The 16893-nt window shown below is 41.6% G+C and overlaps 1 protein-coding gene across 1 annotated transcript in view; it reads right to left on the bottom strand.

The window, feature by feature from the left end:
* Window positions 1-16893, bottom strand: part of OLA1 (Obg like ATPase 1) — a 216206-nt gene that overhangs the window by 1340 nt on the left and 197973 nt on the right. Inside the window, exon 10 of the mRNA XM_069733169.1 lies at window positions 11360-11482. Coding sequence (XP_069589270.1) covers window positions 11360-11482 — 123 coding nt within the window. The remainder of the gene's footprint in view (window positions 1-11359; window positions 11483-16893) is intronic.

Genomic DNA, 16893 nt, shown 5'->3' on the forward strand with positions numbered 1-16893 from the left:
GAAACTATGCTTTCCTGCACAGACACATCTCATCCCCCAACGTATACAAAAAGGACACTGAAGGCAACCTGTCACCTAGTCAAGTGATGAGTTTTTGCTCATATTTTATTCGTTGCTGTTAACTTAACTATTGGTATTTTTCTTTTTTACCTCCTCTGTACAGTCCTAGAGATATGGGCCTTTTACTTAGTGATGATTTTTATGGTCTTTACAGGGATAAATTACTCCCTTTAGACGTGTCTTTAGGCTTGTCTGTATTGCCCTGGGAGCCGTGCCTCCTTGATAAAAACCATAAAAACCAGCACTAAATTATTATAGTACCTGTATCTCTAAAAACCGTGTAGTGGATTGAAAAAAAAAATGCAATGCTCATCGGAGCAGCAGGAAGAAGCAAAAACGAGTCACTTCTGACCGGTGTATAAAGACCGAGAAATATATTCAGCTTGAGCACCGGGGGATTTTATTTTGGCGTAATAATGAAATATGGACAAAGCCTCACTGAGACAGAAGATGTTTTAGCATGTGACACTAATGGTGGCACATATGTGCTCAAAACACCACCAGTAATGGGACTATACAGAGGCAACGTAGGCCCTGCACTGTTGAGCCTTAAAGTGGACCTGACAGCTGAGAAATGTTGCCTGTGGATCGTGCAGCATCTATCAGACGGTGACTGCAAATATATTATATATATTAATAATAGTAATTTTATTTCTATAGCAGCACTTTACATTTCAGAGGGGACTTGTACATACAATAGACATTACAGCATAACAAACACATAGATCAACACAGATACCAAGAAGAATGAGGGCCCTGCTCACAAGATATATATATCTATATCTACTATATAATTGTCTAAGGGTCACTTCCGTCTTTCTTTCTGTCTGTCCTTCTTTCTGTCACGGATATTCATTGGTCGCAGCCTCTGTCTGTCATGGAATCCAAGTTGCTGATTGGTCTCGCCAGCTGCCTGTCATGGCTGCCACGACCAATCAGCGACGGCCACAGTCCGATTAGTCCCTCCCTACTCCCCTGCAGTCAGTGCCCAGCGCCCGCTCCATACTCCCCGCAGTCACCGCTCACACAGGGTTAATGCCAGCGGTAACGGACCGTGTTATGCCGCGGGTAACTCACTCCGTTACCGCTGCTATTAACCTTGTGTGACCAAGTTTTTACTATTGATGCTGCCTATGCAGGTTCAGCGAATACAGCGATCGTAATATGAACAGAATATTGAAATATTGGCTCATCTCTAGTCAGGACGACGCTGAACACACAAAAGACAGTAAAATTGTATACAGGAATACTGTTGAAGAGAAGGCTCCTGGCACATAGTGCTGGATGTCAGCTGCGATAGTCAGCTGACACCTGGCCGCGATCGGCCGCGCTCCCCCCGTGATCGTGGCCGATCACGCTGGACGTACTATTCCGTCCTTGGGAATTAGGGCCCACCCCACATGGACGGAATAGTACGTCCAATGTCAGAAAGGGGTTAAGGGTCTCGAAAAATGGCAATAATAACATTTTTCTTTTTAATAGATTTCTGACTTTTAATTTAAAAAAAATGGACAGGTTTGGTATTGCCGAAATCGCAATGAGGAGAATGATATTGCCAGGTCATTTTTACCACACAATGTAAGCCGTAAAAACAATTTCCAATGAACAATGTTAGTGATGCAGGGAAGGCTGGTAAGGCCGGCGTCAAACTACCGTAGAATACGGGCGAGTGCTATGCGAGAAAACATCACATAACACTGAGACCAGTGTTAATCTATGGGGCAGCTCACATCGTTTAATTTCTCGGGCGTATTCAGCATGCGTGTAAACTTGCAGCATGCTGCGATTGTCACCGAGACTCACCAATTGAAGTCTATGGGTGCCAGAAGGCAAAAAAGCAAAAACGCACAGCACTGACCATGCTAGTCCTGTCCGTTTTTTATGCATTGGTGTTCTTTGAAAAGCTGTCAATTCATGTGCCGCATACAGTAAAATCACACCGACAGGTTAGAGTAGAATAGATATATACACATAGAATACACACACATATATATATATACTAGATGGTGGCCCGATTCTAACGCATCGGGTATTCTAGAATATGCATGTCCACGTAGTATATTGCCCAGCCACGTAGTATATTGCCCAGTCACGTAGTATATTGCCCAGCCACGTAGTATATTGCCCAGCCACGTAGTATATTGCCCAGCCACGTAGTATATTGCCCAGTCACGTAGTATATTGCCCAGTCACGTAGTATATTGCCCAGCCACATAGTATATAGCACAGCCCACGTAGTACGGTATATTGCCCAGCCACATAGTATATAGCAGAGCCACGTAGTATATTGCCCAGCCACACAGTATATAGCACAGCCCACGTAGTACGGTATATTGCCCAGTCACGTAGTATATTGCCCAGCCACATAGTATATAGCAGAGCCAAGTAGTATATTGCCCAGCACAGCGCCACGTAGTATAGACTTAAAAAAAACAAAAAACATATACTCACCTATAGCCCGTTGAAGTCCTGCTATACTCACCATCCGCCGCCTTTCTCGTTCCTCTCCACGCTCCCAGGACCGCTCCATTGCAAGCGGCAGCTTGCGGTCCCGTCCCAGGGCTGGTGCGAGCAGGACCTATGATGACGTCGCGGTCACATGACCGACTGTGATGTCACGGCAGGTCCTTGTCCCACACCAGCCCTGGGACAGGAGCGGAAGCTGCCACTTGCAATGGAGCGGTCCCGGGAGCGTGGAGAGGAGCGAGAAAGGCGGCGGAGGGTAAGTATAGCAGGTTTTTTTAAAATTATTTTTAACATGACATTTTTACTATTGATGCTGCATAGGCAGCATCAATAGTAAATAGTTGGGGACACACATGGTTAATAGCAGCGGTAACGGAGCGCGTTACACCGCGGGCCGTTACCGCTGCCATTAACCCTGTGTGAGCGGTGAGTGGAGGGGATTATGGAGCGGGCGCCGGGCACTGACTGCAGGGGAGTAGGGGAGGGACTAATCGGACTGTGGCCATCGCTGATTGGTGGCGGCAGCCATGACAGGCAGCCGCCGAGACCAATCAGCGAACGAATAACCGTGACAGAAGGACAGACAGACAGACGGAAGTGACCCTTAGAATATATATATATATATATATATATATATATATATATGTGTGTCAGTGACACACAGGCATATATACGTATATATATTAAATAGATAGAAGAAAAGACGGCAATTCATCTGCCGATTACTGTAAAATCACTGCTGGAGCCGACCGGATAGAAGAGATGGACTGCATACAGTAAATACAAATGGAATAGTTAGATATATACACTGTGTTCCAAATTATTATGCAAATGATATTTTTCTCGGATTTCCCTAAATAGTCGGTGCGAATGACAGTCAGTCTAATAAAAGTCATCACCCGTTAGATTATACATCCAATTTTATTAAAAAAACCTCCCAATGATAACAGTATAATCTCCAAGATAAATAAAAACTCAAAATGCACTGTTCCAAATTATCAGGCAGAGTAGAATTTCTAAACATTTGATATGTTTTAAAGACCTGAAAATGCTCATTTGTGGAATTTGCAGCATTAGGAGGTCACATTCACTGAACAAAAAAGCTATTTAACTCCAAAACCTCCTAACAGGCCAAGTTACAGGTTAACATTCTTTGATGTCACCTTCACAATTCTTGAATCCATTGAACGTGTGAGTTTTTGGAGAGTTTCTGCTTGTATTTCTTTGCCTCCCAGAGCTGCTGTTTTGATGTGAACTGCCTCCCACCCTCATAGATCTTTTGCTTGATGACACTCCAAAGATTCTCTATAGGGTTGAGGTCAGGGGAAGATGGTGGCCACACCATGAGTTTATCTCCTTTTATGCCCATAGCAGCCAATGACTCAGAGGTATTCTTTGCAACATGAGATGGGGCATTGTCAGCATGAAGATGATTTTGCTCCTGAGTGCACGTTTCTGCTTTTTAGACCATAGAAGAAAGTTGTCAGTCAGAAACTCTACATACTTTGCAGAGGTCATTTTCACACCTTCAGGAACCTTTAAGGGCCCTACCAGCTGTTTCCCCATGATTCCAGACCAAAATCATGACTCCTCCACCTCCTTGCTGATGTCGCAGACTTGTTGGGACATTGTGGCCTCCACCAACCATCCACTACTCCATCTATCTGGACCATCCAGGGTTGCTCGACACTCATCAGTAAACAAGACTGTTTGAAAATTAGTCGTCATGTATGTCTGGGCCCACTGCAACCGTTTCGGCTTGTGAACATTGTTCAGGGGTGGCCGAATAGTAGGTTTATTAACCAAAGCAAGCCTTTGAAGGATCCTACACCTTGAGATTCGAGGGACTTCAGAGGCACCAGCAGCAGATAATGGCTTTTTTAGCAACTGCTCTCTTAATCCGGTAAACTTACCTGGCAGAAACCTTCCTCATTATGCCTTTATCAGCACAAACACGTCTGTGCTCCGATTCAGCCACAAATCTCTTAACAGTACGATGATCACGCTTAAGTTTTCGGGAAATATCTCATGTTTTCATCCCTTGACCAAGGCATTGCACTAGTGGATGCTTTTCAGCAGCAGAGAGATCCTTTTTCTTTCCCATGTTACTTGAAACCTGTGGCCTGCTTAATAATGTGGAACATCAATTTTAAGTAGTTTTCCTTTAATTAGAATCACCTGGAAAACTAATTATCAAATGTGTTTAAGATTGATTTCAGTGATCCATTGAGCCCTGACACAACATCCATGAGTTTATTTGAAAAACAAAAAAAATTAAATCTTTATGAAACTTAAATCCAATTTGCATAATAACTTGGAACACAGTATATATATATATATATATATATATATATATATATATATATATATATATTAAACCTTTAAGTTAATCATGCCCTGGGGTGTGGGCCATAACCCACATTTCAGTCTCCAGGAATAAATTCACTGTGAATCACATTTCTTGTTCAAATTTTGAACAAATCATCTAATTTCTGGCAGATTCGCTCGTTCTTAAAAAATAAGATTTCCCCCCTAAAGACATCAGTTGTTACCATGAGGCGCACTTCCCGGCCACCTGACACAGGATTGCAGCCGCACACTTTTTTCTCCTTTTGCCCAGTCTTCATACGGGATTTGATTTACAATTAATTAAATGTAATAGTGTCCCTTTAAATGCTCAGGAGACCATTTAATCCATTTCCTTTGCTAACCGAAACAACTGGTAGAAAAATCAATAGCCATTTGTGAATCTTGAGTATGTATTAAACAAGACACGTCTAACCAGTTCATTTGCACTTGAAAGCCGCCATCTGTAGAAGCCAGCTTTGCCTAAGCAGATATGATTGCTAATAATGAAATATCCCTGTAGACTACAAAGCCCACACAGAGCTATTCAGTGTATAGTTCACAGCGCTGGCATTAAATTAGTTATGCCGTGCCGGTGTTTCAGGCAAAGAAGAATGAAACTTGAAGTGATCAACCTGATAGCGCGGAGCAGACGCCCTCACGGCAACATGGAGAACTCGGCTCCGCACAAAGCTAGAAGAGACCTCGAAAAACAAACAAGCCGCTTCTTTTATTCCAATGTCAAATGCATTTTAAAACACTTCAATTAATCCCCCCTTTATTTTTTTTTTTTTTTGCAGTGTCACCGAGCAGTGACAGCAATGTTTCCTTACATTAAGTGCCACCTACACGTAACAATGTCACACGCTCCATAACGAACAATAGCGGAACCAATCAAATAAGTTACAAGCCGCTGGATAATGGCCCATGTTACTCGCAGGCTGCTGGAGAGCGCGCAGCTTCCTTGTATTCTGCGGATCTGGTGCCGTGACAGACTGTCCTGTGCTATGGGCTCTTATTACGGAGAAAAATAATCTGATTTTATAGAATTCACAGTAAAAAGGCATCGATGTGCTGATCGCCGCCATGAAAAAGACAATCCCGCTTTTTTTTATGGCAAACATGTAAATATATTCTTATCCTAGCATTTAAAAAAAAATAAAAATAAATAAATACATGTACGTTCTATAGTCCTAGCTGTCATATATCCCTTTACTTTCTGAAATTACACAGTGTTGGATCTTTGAAAGTGAAATATTCATGTACAATGTTACTTCCTATATATACTAGGGACGCTATAAGCCCCCTCACAATGTATCCGCTGCACCTCCATCAGCTACAGGGTGATGACGTGCCAGAGGAACTTCCAATACTCACTATGATAATATCCTTAATTACTCTTATATATCAAGGATTAAACTTATTTTTTGCCACCCAGCTTTCCATTTCAGTTTGACAGAAATCGGCAATTAGAAGACAGATTAGGTAAAATAAGTTAAGTTGAGCAAAACGATGTCTACTCGCTTATATAGCGCCAGTAATTCCACTGCGCTGTACAGATATTATCTCAACTGTCCCCATTGGGGCTCACAATCTACGTTCCATAAACTGTCCCCATTGGGGCTCACAATCTACGTTCCATAAACTGTACCCATTGGGGCTCACAATCTACGTTCCCTCAACTATCGCCATTGGGGCTCACAATCTACGTTCCCTCAACTGTCCCCATTGGGGCTCACAATCTACGTTCCCTCAACTGTCCCTATTGGGGCTCACAATCTACGTTCCCTCAACTGTTGCCATTGGGGCTCACAATCTACATTCCCTCAACTATCCCCATTGGGCTCACAATCTACGTTCCCTCAACTATCCCCATTGGGCTCACAATCTACGTTCCCTCAACTATCCCCATTGGGACTCACAATCTACGTTCCCTCAACTGTCCCCATTGGGGCTCACAATCTACGTTCCCTCAACTGTCGCCATTGGGGCTCACAATCTACGTTCCCTATCAGTCTTTGGAGTGCGTGAGGCAATTGGAGAACCTGAAGGAAACTCGCGCAAAAACGGGGAGAAGATGAAAACTCCTTGCAGATGTTGACCTTGGTGGGATTTGAACCCAGGACCCAAACTCTGCAAAGGCCAGTGTGCTGCCCCCAAGACTAGTTTAGCAGCCACATTGGTAGTCCGGTGCCATAGGCCGAGGAACTTTGTACCACTTTGCAGCATCCTCACCGCCTCCTCCGATTAATAGGGACTGCAACGTCATTACGTTTTATTCCGAAACACGCATGATGTCGTGCTGGACCTACTAATGAGAAGAGGCCCCAGGGGCCGCATGTGGCAGGAGCTCTGGTTACGATAACCACAGATGACCAATGTGGCAACTGGACCAAGTTACTGCACATTTTTTTCTCCACTCTAGAAAATGTGCATTTGTTAACCTCTGACCAGACTTGAATGCATTATTATGTCCTGATTGTGGTGTTTTTACTGCAATAGGATATATCATGGTATATATGGTGGAGGGCAGAGGAGCGGTGCCCATGCCGTCAGAGGTTGATGCTGCGATCAGCGCGATCAATAGTGAGCACAACATTAAAAAGGTTTGACAGAGGTAGCTGCACTGCATTGGTCCGATGCTATAGTAAGGTACTGATGTGAGACTATGATAACCGGGTGCCTGACAAAGACCCTCTTTTTATTCCATCACTAAAAAAAAAAAAAAATTGTTAAAAAAATAAATAAAATAATCTATCCTCTCTCTGCTCAAATGAATGAAAGTTGCAGGTCTGGGAATGGAATGAGACGAGAATGATTTATACATTTTTTTAAATAAATTAAAACATTTTCAGTTAGCAAAAAAGCTTTACCGTCCTAAAACCCTATAAGGGTAACGTGCAAACATTTTTTTCAGACAGATACCGCTCGGAATCTACCTGAAATAGCGCCCATAAAATGATAGCGCAGCCCAATGTAAAAATGACATTTCCGAGCCCATGTTCCGCCTTTTGTCACAACTTTTATGTGCTTAAGGGTTGGGACACCTTGAAACGGTTAAAAGTAGTAACATGGGCATTCTCAAAAACGAAGCCGTCCGCTCCATATACTTGAAAGCAGAAAGCAAAGATGCCGGTGGCGGAGCTGCAGCAAAAACGACGACCAAACCGCCAGCAAAGCCGATTCGGGAAGAAGGCCGCCGGCTTTCTCCTCATTTGATTTTGCCTTGTACACATATCCTAAATTTGGTATTGTCATAATCGTTAAACCATAGGATATAATATTTATACTGTATGGCACAAAAAAAAGACAAAGAAAAAACAATAATAGCAGCGCATCTCCTCCTCCACTCATCCCCTCTAAAATCATTGATTGGTGCCAATAAAAACGCAAAATAAAAGCAGGTCCAAAAAAATCCAATCCAGAAAAGGTTAAAAAACAAAATAAAGCAGAAAAGCCATATGACTGATGAATAGCCTAGCTGGATTTTTTTTCCACATATGACCGTATTTTCCCCTCTATATAACTTCCCAGGGTTAGATGCGATGCTATGCTAATGTACCGCTGCTACTGGTAATATCGGATATTACCATAATGGGTTTTTCCAAATAGGTGATCTATGTCAAAACTGAAATTAAACAGCCTTTGTTTCCGTTCTTAACGTGATCATTAGTTGAAATTCTACTTAATTATGTCACGTCATGCAAATCCAATAATTATGTTAATATCGTGCACAGCCGTGACGTCACATTAATCGCAGGAGCGCTATCGGGGACTCAGAGTCTTCAGGTAGAGCCAATGGACATCCGCCCTCTAGTGTCCGCAAGGAGGACTTCCAGGAGAATTCCCGTCATATTCATGTGCTGATAATGTACACTGTTGTACTTAGCTACAATGATTGCATGAGACACCATCGTCTGCGGGCGCTGAACACCTCGGACAACAGCGGATCACAGTGTAATATACCATATCTGACCGAATACACTGGAGATTCCTGCAAGACAAGTCCGGCCCTGCAGCAGCTGGTAACACTCCGCCTTAAACCTGGAAACCACATGACAAGACAACGTCAGTAAACGGGCCGCGGTTTGAAAACATGCTGCAGATCTCCAAATCCGCACAATTCCCTACCTGCTGCAGGAGTGCCAGGGAACGTCACCACGGATTACCTCCATTGCAATCCAGTAAGTAACATTCGCAGTTCACCTTGTCCAAAAACCAACAATGAAATCCGCATGCAAGTCCAGCAGATTTTAATGCTGATTTTAATATGGATTTGGTAATGGAAAAATGGCTTGATGGATGCCCCGGAAAAGCCAAGTAGACAGTCACTTATTTTCCCTATAAATCAGGTCTACTCATGTGCTTCAGCATCGGATATACTGTTCTTAGCGTGTACTATATGGGCAGGAGGAAAGGTTACTGCAGTCAGCTGCGGACTCCAGTGGCTTCTAGTGTACGCCAATGGGAGTTCAACTAGATAGATAGATAGACAAACACACCGACAGTCCAAACGATAGCGCTCACATCTTCTTAAAATTATTGTTTTATTGATTCAGTAGCGTGAAAGGCACAAGAAATGGTTGAACACAACAGCCCCAAAAATTAAAAAGGCAGAAGAGAAATATCCGCTACGCTCCCAAGAAACATGTTTCAGACCTACATCGTCTGCAGGTCTGAAGCACGTTCCTGGGAGCGCGGTGGATAATTCTCTTCTGCCTTTTTAATTTTTGGGCTGTTGTGTTCAACCATTTCTTGTGCCTTTTATACTACTGGCGCAATAAAGTCATTTTTTTTTTAAAGAAGATGTGAGTGACGGCTATCGTTTGGACTGTTGCGGTTACTGAAGTATTTTGCAGTGTACCCCGGACAGATGAGCAGATAGCGCCTTTTCATATTTAGATATACACATATACTAGAGATGAGTAAACTCCAGTGGAAATTAATTTTATAAAAATCTGCATTTGCAAAAATGTGGATTTCTTTTTGCAATTCACTTCTACGCAGATCCAGCAAAATGGTGACCATTGTCGGCCATTTTTCTGAACCGTAAGGCTATGTGCACACGTTCAGGATTTCTTGTAGAAAATTTCTGAGAAAAACCTGAAATTTTCTGCAAGAAATCTGCATGCGTTTTTTGTGTGTTTTTGCCGCGTTTTTTTTTCCCGGACATTTCCCACTGCATTTTATAGTGGGAAATCCGCAAAAAAACCCGCAAAATTAATGAACATGCTGCGTTTTTTTTACCGCGATGCGTTTTTTTCGTGGAAAAAAAACGCATCATGTGCACAAAACATGCAGAATTCATTCAAAATGATGGGATGTATATTGTATGCTGTTTTTTTTTTGCGGTTTTATAGCGTTTTTATCGCAAAAAAAAACAGCGAAAAATCAGCAACGTGTGCACACAGCCTTACGGTAAAAAATAAAAAAATCCTTACCTCACACATCTCTAGCCTCTCTGCTTTTTACCATCACCCATCCAAGTCCTTGTTGCATCTTCTGATTCGTGCCACTCGCTCTCACATCCTTGGATCTCTCACGCTGTGCCAAGACTTTTGCATGTCGGTGCAAGGTCATAGTGTACGACATGACATCTTCACATCAGGACCTTTCGCCTGCTTCTGCAGAACCCGGCTCAGTGAGAGTGATCTGGGGGATTTCAGCGCAAGCGGCATGAATCAGAACATGCGACGAGGGCCGGAGAGGTGACGGAATGGAGCCAAAGAAGTGATCGTCAAGGTGAGAATAAGGATCTCTTTTTTTTCTTTTACATTTTTTTATATATTACATCTCTTTATTCCCCATAGCATAATATAATATAATATATATATATATATATATATATATATATATATATATATATATATATATATATATATATATTTACTATGAGGCTAGTATTTTTTTTTTAAAAGAAAAAAGTTTTGTACTTGTTTGTCACATATACATGTATTGTATGTTTTACATCTAATTTAATATCAGACTCTCGCCTACCATCGAAACCTTCAAAAAGAACCTGAAGACCCACCTCTTCTGACAAGCCTATAACCTGCAGTAACCACCGATCCACCGAACCGCTGCACGACCATCTCTATCCTCACCTACTGTATCCTCACCCATCCCTTGTAGATTGTGAGCCCTCGCGGGCAGGGTCCTCATTCCTCCTGTACCAGTTGTGACTTGTATTGTTCAAGATTATTGTACTTGTTTTTATTATGTATACCCTCCTTACATGTAAAGCGCCATGGAATAAATGGCGCTATAATAATAAATAATAATAATAATAATTTTGCGTTTCCATTTTTCGCATGATAAAGACTGTTTGATGTTCAGCAAAGTGACATTTTACGAGTAAAGCAACAGCAGAAGCCACAAGTTTGTGAAGCGAGTCAATTCTGCTGCAGCTCCCGGGAGCGAGTAGCCACATTTTAACCTTCAAGAGCCTCCATCTCCACACCTCTAACAAGGAGCAATGAGCACTCACCTTGACGGCTCCTTCTGAGCCTTCTTCTTTAAAGTCATCATATTTCATTACTTCCGCCATAATGAAACCTTTCTCAAAATCTGTGTGTATCTTCCCTGCAGCCTGAGGAGCCTTTGTCCCTTTCTGTCAAAAGCAGAGATAAAAAAAAAAAGAATTGTTCAACAAGCTGGATTACAGGAGGGGTGGTTCAGTTTGCTGATCTGGACCTGGACTTATGTGTAAGAGATTCTTTCTTGGACCTTAAAATGTTCCTTATGGGTAATGCAAAACTATTGGCCTACAAAACCTATGCCAATTCTCTCAATATTGAGCTTCATACATTTCTGCTTGGTGGCAAATTAATAAATTTTACGGGAAAAAAAGGGCAAATATTAAAATATATTTTTTATACATTCTCTTAATTTGAATGCACATTTGGCCAATAGCTTCAGCGTTACAGGGTTAGGGTTAAACAAGAACCTCTGCTATGTAAACCAGTTTTTCCCCTATAAAATCAGTATTCACAGGTTACATGTTACAGCTAAATATGGATAAAATAAAGTGCAATTGGAAAGATACGTTTAGTTTTGTAATTGTTCTGTATTGAAAAAAAAAAGAAGAATGAAAATAGGCAGTTTTTTCAAGGGCTTTGATTCAGTATTAAAAGATATCAGTCTTCCATGACGCTCCGGGACATACAAGTTCCAAGTCCACCACCCACGTTTGAGAAATAACAGTGACTTGAGGCTGCCTAATAACGCGTGTGAAGCTGCTTAGGATCCTGACATGGTAAAGCACAGTTTTTACAATGCAAGATGTATTGGGCTAATATGGCTACTCACTGATGCTTACCTTATTAAATATCTGTGCACATTAGATACAGAGCGGATGTAATCATTCTCGTTATAAAAACCACCCTTCATTATTCCTTAGTTATGTCCCTCGCTAAGGGCAAAGTGGACGTTTATCACTCATCTGTCTTACTTTAGGTACTAGCGCAGACAAAGAAAAAAGCTAAGCAAGGAAACAAGATATCAGGAGGTTTTTGAAAAGTGTACAAAGTAAACTTTTCTCCTTTAAGGCTACTTTCACACTAGCGTTTTCTGCAATCCGTCACAATGCGTCGTTTTGCAGAAAAAACGCATCCTGCAAAAGTGCTTGCAGGATGCGTTTTTTCCCCACAGACTTGTATTGACGACGCATTGCGACGGATTGCCACACGTCGCATCCGTCGTGCGACGTGCTTTGGCGGACCGTCGGGAGCAAAAAACGCTACATGTAACGTTTTTTGCTCCTGACGGACCGCTTTTTCCCTCCCCATGGGGCAGCGGATGCGCCAGAGAAATGCATCCGCTGCCTCCGTTGTGCAGTGCGTTAAACGCTAGCGTCGGAATCTCTGCCCGACGAATTGCGACGGGGAGATTCCGACGCTAGTGTGAAAGTAGCCTAAAAAAAAAAAAGTATCCAAAATTTGTCAACACTTTTCAGTAATTCCGTATCTTCCAGGGAGAACTGTTCAAAGTTCTGCAAAGTTCTTCAGCTATCAAGGACTTTATAAGCATTCCTGACCTGGTCACGGAACATAAAATACTACACTCAGTGGCCAAGGAACTGCGTATTATTTACCTACAAAGCTCCGAAAAATATATACAGGGTGGTCGAAAAGTAGGTGGACAGTATGTGTAAAAGGGTTATGAAGGGGGAGATTTATCAAACATTGTTTTTGGGGTTCAAAGTTCTCACCACACATCTATATAAGTCTCTTGGGGAGGTCTAGTTTCCAAAATGGGGTCACTTGTGGGGGGGGTTTCTACAGGGGCTTTGCAAACGCAGCATGATGCCCCCAGACCATGACGCCCCCAGTCTGCATTCCAAAACGTCACTACTTCTCTTCCGAGCTCCGACGTGCACCCAAATAGTGGTTTACCCCCACATATGGGGTATTGGAGTACTCAGGACAAACTGGACAACAACTTTTGGGGTCCACTTACTCCTTTTACCCTTGGAAAAATTAAAAAATTGTTGCTAAAAGATCATTTTTGTGACTAAAAAGTTAAATGTTCATTTTTTCTCTTCCATGTTGCTTCAGTTGCTGTGAAACACCTGAAGGGTTAATAAACTTCTTGAATGTGGTTTTGAGCACCTTAAGGGGTGCAGTTTTTAGAATGGTGTCACTTTTGGGTATTTTCAGCCATATAGACCCCTCAAACTGACTTCAAATGTGAGGTGGTCCCTAAAAAAAAATGGTTTTGTAAATTTTGTTGAAAAAATGAGAAATCGCTGGTCAAATTTTAACCCTTATAACTTCCTAACAAAACAAATTTTATATCCAAAATTGTGCTGATGTAAAGTAGACATGTGGGAAATGTTATTAACTATAGTGTCACATAACTCTCTGGTTTAACAGAATAAAAATTCTAAATAAATAATAATAATAAATCAAAATAAATGTTATTTTCTGTCCACCTACTTTTGGACCACCCTGTATATACAGATATCTTTTACTTTTCTCATATATGTAGATGTATATTACTCAGTAGTATAACAGAGGCAATTAGAACATTTTACCTACACACACACGTACATACAATATATATATACACACACACACAGTGAATGAAATAATTGTCCCTTGAATATTTTGTAAGTTTGCCCGCTGACAAAGACGCACTCTATAATTTTAAGGGAAGGTTAATTTTAACTTTAAGAGAAAGAATATCAAAATTAAAATCCAGAAAATCACATTGTATAAATTATATAAATGTATTTGCATTTTGCAGTGAAAAAAAAGTATTTGATCCCTCTGGCAAACAAATCTTAATACTTGGTGACAAAACCCTTGTTGGCAAGTACAGCAGTCAGACATTTTTGTAGATGATGATGAGGTTTTCGCACATGTCAGGAGGAATTTTGGTCCACTCCTCTTTGCAGATCATCTCTAAATCATTAAGATTTTGAGGCTGTCGCTTGGCAACTTGGAGCTTCAACTCCCTCCATAAGTTTTCTATGGGATTAAGGTTTGGAGACTGGCTAGGCCACTTCATGACCTTAATGTGCTTCTTTTTGAGCCACTCCTTTGTTGCCTTGGCTGTATGTTTTGGGTCATTGTCTTGCTGGAAGACCCAGCTACAACCCATTTTTAATGTCCTGGCGGAAGGAAGGAGGTTGTCACTCAGGATTTTTACAGTACATGGCTCCATCATTCTACCATTGATGCAGTGAAGAAGTCCTGTGCCCTTAGCAGAGAAACACCCCTAAACCATAATGTTTCCACCTCCATGCTTGACAGAGGGGACGGTGTTCTTTGGGTCATAGGCAGAATTTCTCTTCCTCCAAACACGGAGAGTTGAGTTAATGCCAAAGAGCTCAATTTTTGTCTCATCTGACCACAGCACCTTCTCCTAGTCACTCACAGAATCATCCAGATGTTCATTGGCAAAATTTAGACGGGCCTGCACATGTACCTTCTTGAGCAGGGGCACATTGCGGGCATTGCAGGATTTAAAACCTTTATGGTGTAAACCAATGGTTTTCTTGGGGACTGTGGTCCCAGCTGCCTTGAGATCATTAACAAGTTCCCCTGTGTGTAGTTTTAGGATAATCTCCCACCTTCCTCATGATTAAGGATACCCCACGAGGTGAGATTTTGCATGGTGACCCAGATCGATGTCGATTGACAGTCATTTTGTATTTCTTCCATTTTCTTACTATTGCACCAACAGATGTCTCCTTCTCACCCAGCGTCTTACTTATGGTTTTGTAGCCCACTTCAGCTTTGTGCAGGTCTATGATCTTGTCCCAGACATCCTTATAAAGCTCTTTTGGTCTTGCCCATGTTGCAGAGGTTAGAGTCTGACTGATTAATTGAGTCTGTGGACAGGAGTCTTTTATAAAGGTGACTATATAAGACAGCTGTCTAATGCAGGTAACTAGTTGATTAGGAGAGTTTTAGGCTGTGTGCACACATTGCGGATTTTGCTGCAGATCCGCAGCAGTTTCCCATGAGTTTACAGTACAATGTAAACCTATGGGAAACAGAAAATGCTGTGCCCATGCTGCAGAAAAAAACGCGCGGATTCCGCTGCGGTTTACACCTACTACACAATAGGAATCCGCAGGTGTAAAACCGCAGGGGAATCCGCACAAAATCTGCATAAAAACCGCGGTAAATCCGCAGGTAAAACGCAGTGCCTTTTACCTGTGGATTTCTAAAATCCACTGCGGAAAAATCCGCAGAGGTCCATTCTACGTGTGCACATACCCTAACTCATCTGTTGGAGCCAGAACTCTTGGTTGGCAGAAATACTTATTTTTCACTGCAAACTGCAAATAAATTTAAATAATTTATATATTGTGATTGTATACACACACCCATACATACATAGATGTGTGTTTATAAATATAAATTAAGATATATAGATATATATATACACACACACACCCATGAGTTTAGAAATATAAATGTATTTGTGTAATTTATTTACACACCTACATACGTATATGTATATATATATATATATATATATATATATATATATATATATATATATATATATATATATATATATATATATACATATATATACATACACACACTAGATGGTGGCCCGGTTCTAACGCATCGGGTATTCTAGAATATGCATGTCTATGTAGTATATTGCACAGCCCACGTAGTATATTGCCCAGCCACATAGTATATTGCCCAGCCACATAGTATATTGCCCAGCCACATAGTATATTGCCCAGCCACATAGTATATTGCCCAGCCACATATACTATATATACTATGTGGCCACATAGTATATTGCCCAGCCACATAGTATATTGCCCAGCCACATAGTATATTGCCCAGTCACATAGTATATTGGCCAGTCATGTAGGATGCACCATATCCCTGTTAAAAAAAAAATAATTAAAATAAAAAATAGTTACATGCTCACCTTCCGGAGCGGATTGAAGCGGACGGTTACCGATGCTCATCGCACGCTCCGGTCTGAAGAGTGCATTGATGACCGCACGTCATCATCTTGCGAAACCGCAATGCATGGAGCGGTCACCGGGGAGTCGCGAGGAGCATCGGTAACCGGCCGCTTTAATCCAGGGGCTCCGGAAGGTGAGTATGTAACTATTTTTTTTTTTTTAATTATTATTTTTAACATTAGATCTTTTTACTATTTTACTATTAGTAGTAAAAAGTTGGTCACACAGGGTTAATAGCAGCGTTAACCGAGTGCGTTACACCGCGGTCAACGCTGCCATTAACCCTGTGTGAGCGCTGACTGGAGGGGAGTATGGAGCGGGCACTGACTGGGGGGAGGAAGGAGCGGCCATTATTCCGCCGGACTGTGCCCGTCGCTGATTGGTCGTGGCAGCCATGACAGGCAGCTTGCGAGACCAATCAGCGACTTGGATTCCATGACAGACAGAGGCCGCGACCAATGAATATCCGTGACAGACAGAAGGACTGAAGTGACCCATAGACAATTATATAGTGTATATATATATATATATATATATATATATATATATATATATATATATATATATATATATAT

Source organism: Ranitomeya imitator, chromosome 7 (genome assembly GCF_032444005.1).
Source record: "Ranitomeya imitator isolate aRanImi1 chromosome 7, aRanImi1.pri, whole genome shotgun sequence".
NCBI classification, from domain to species: Eukaryota; Metazoa; Chordata; class Amphibia; order Anura; family Dendrobatidae; genus Ranitomeya; species Ranitomeya imitator.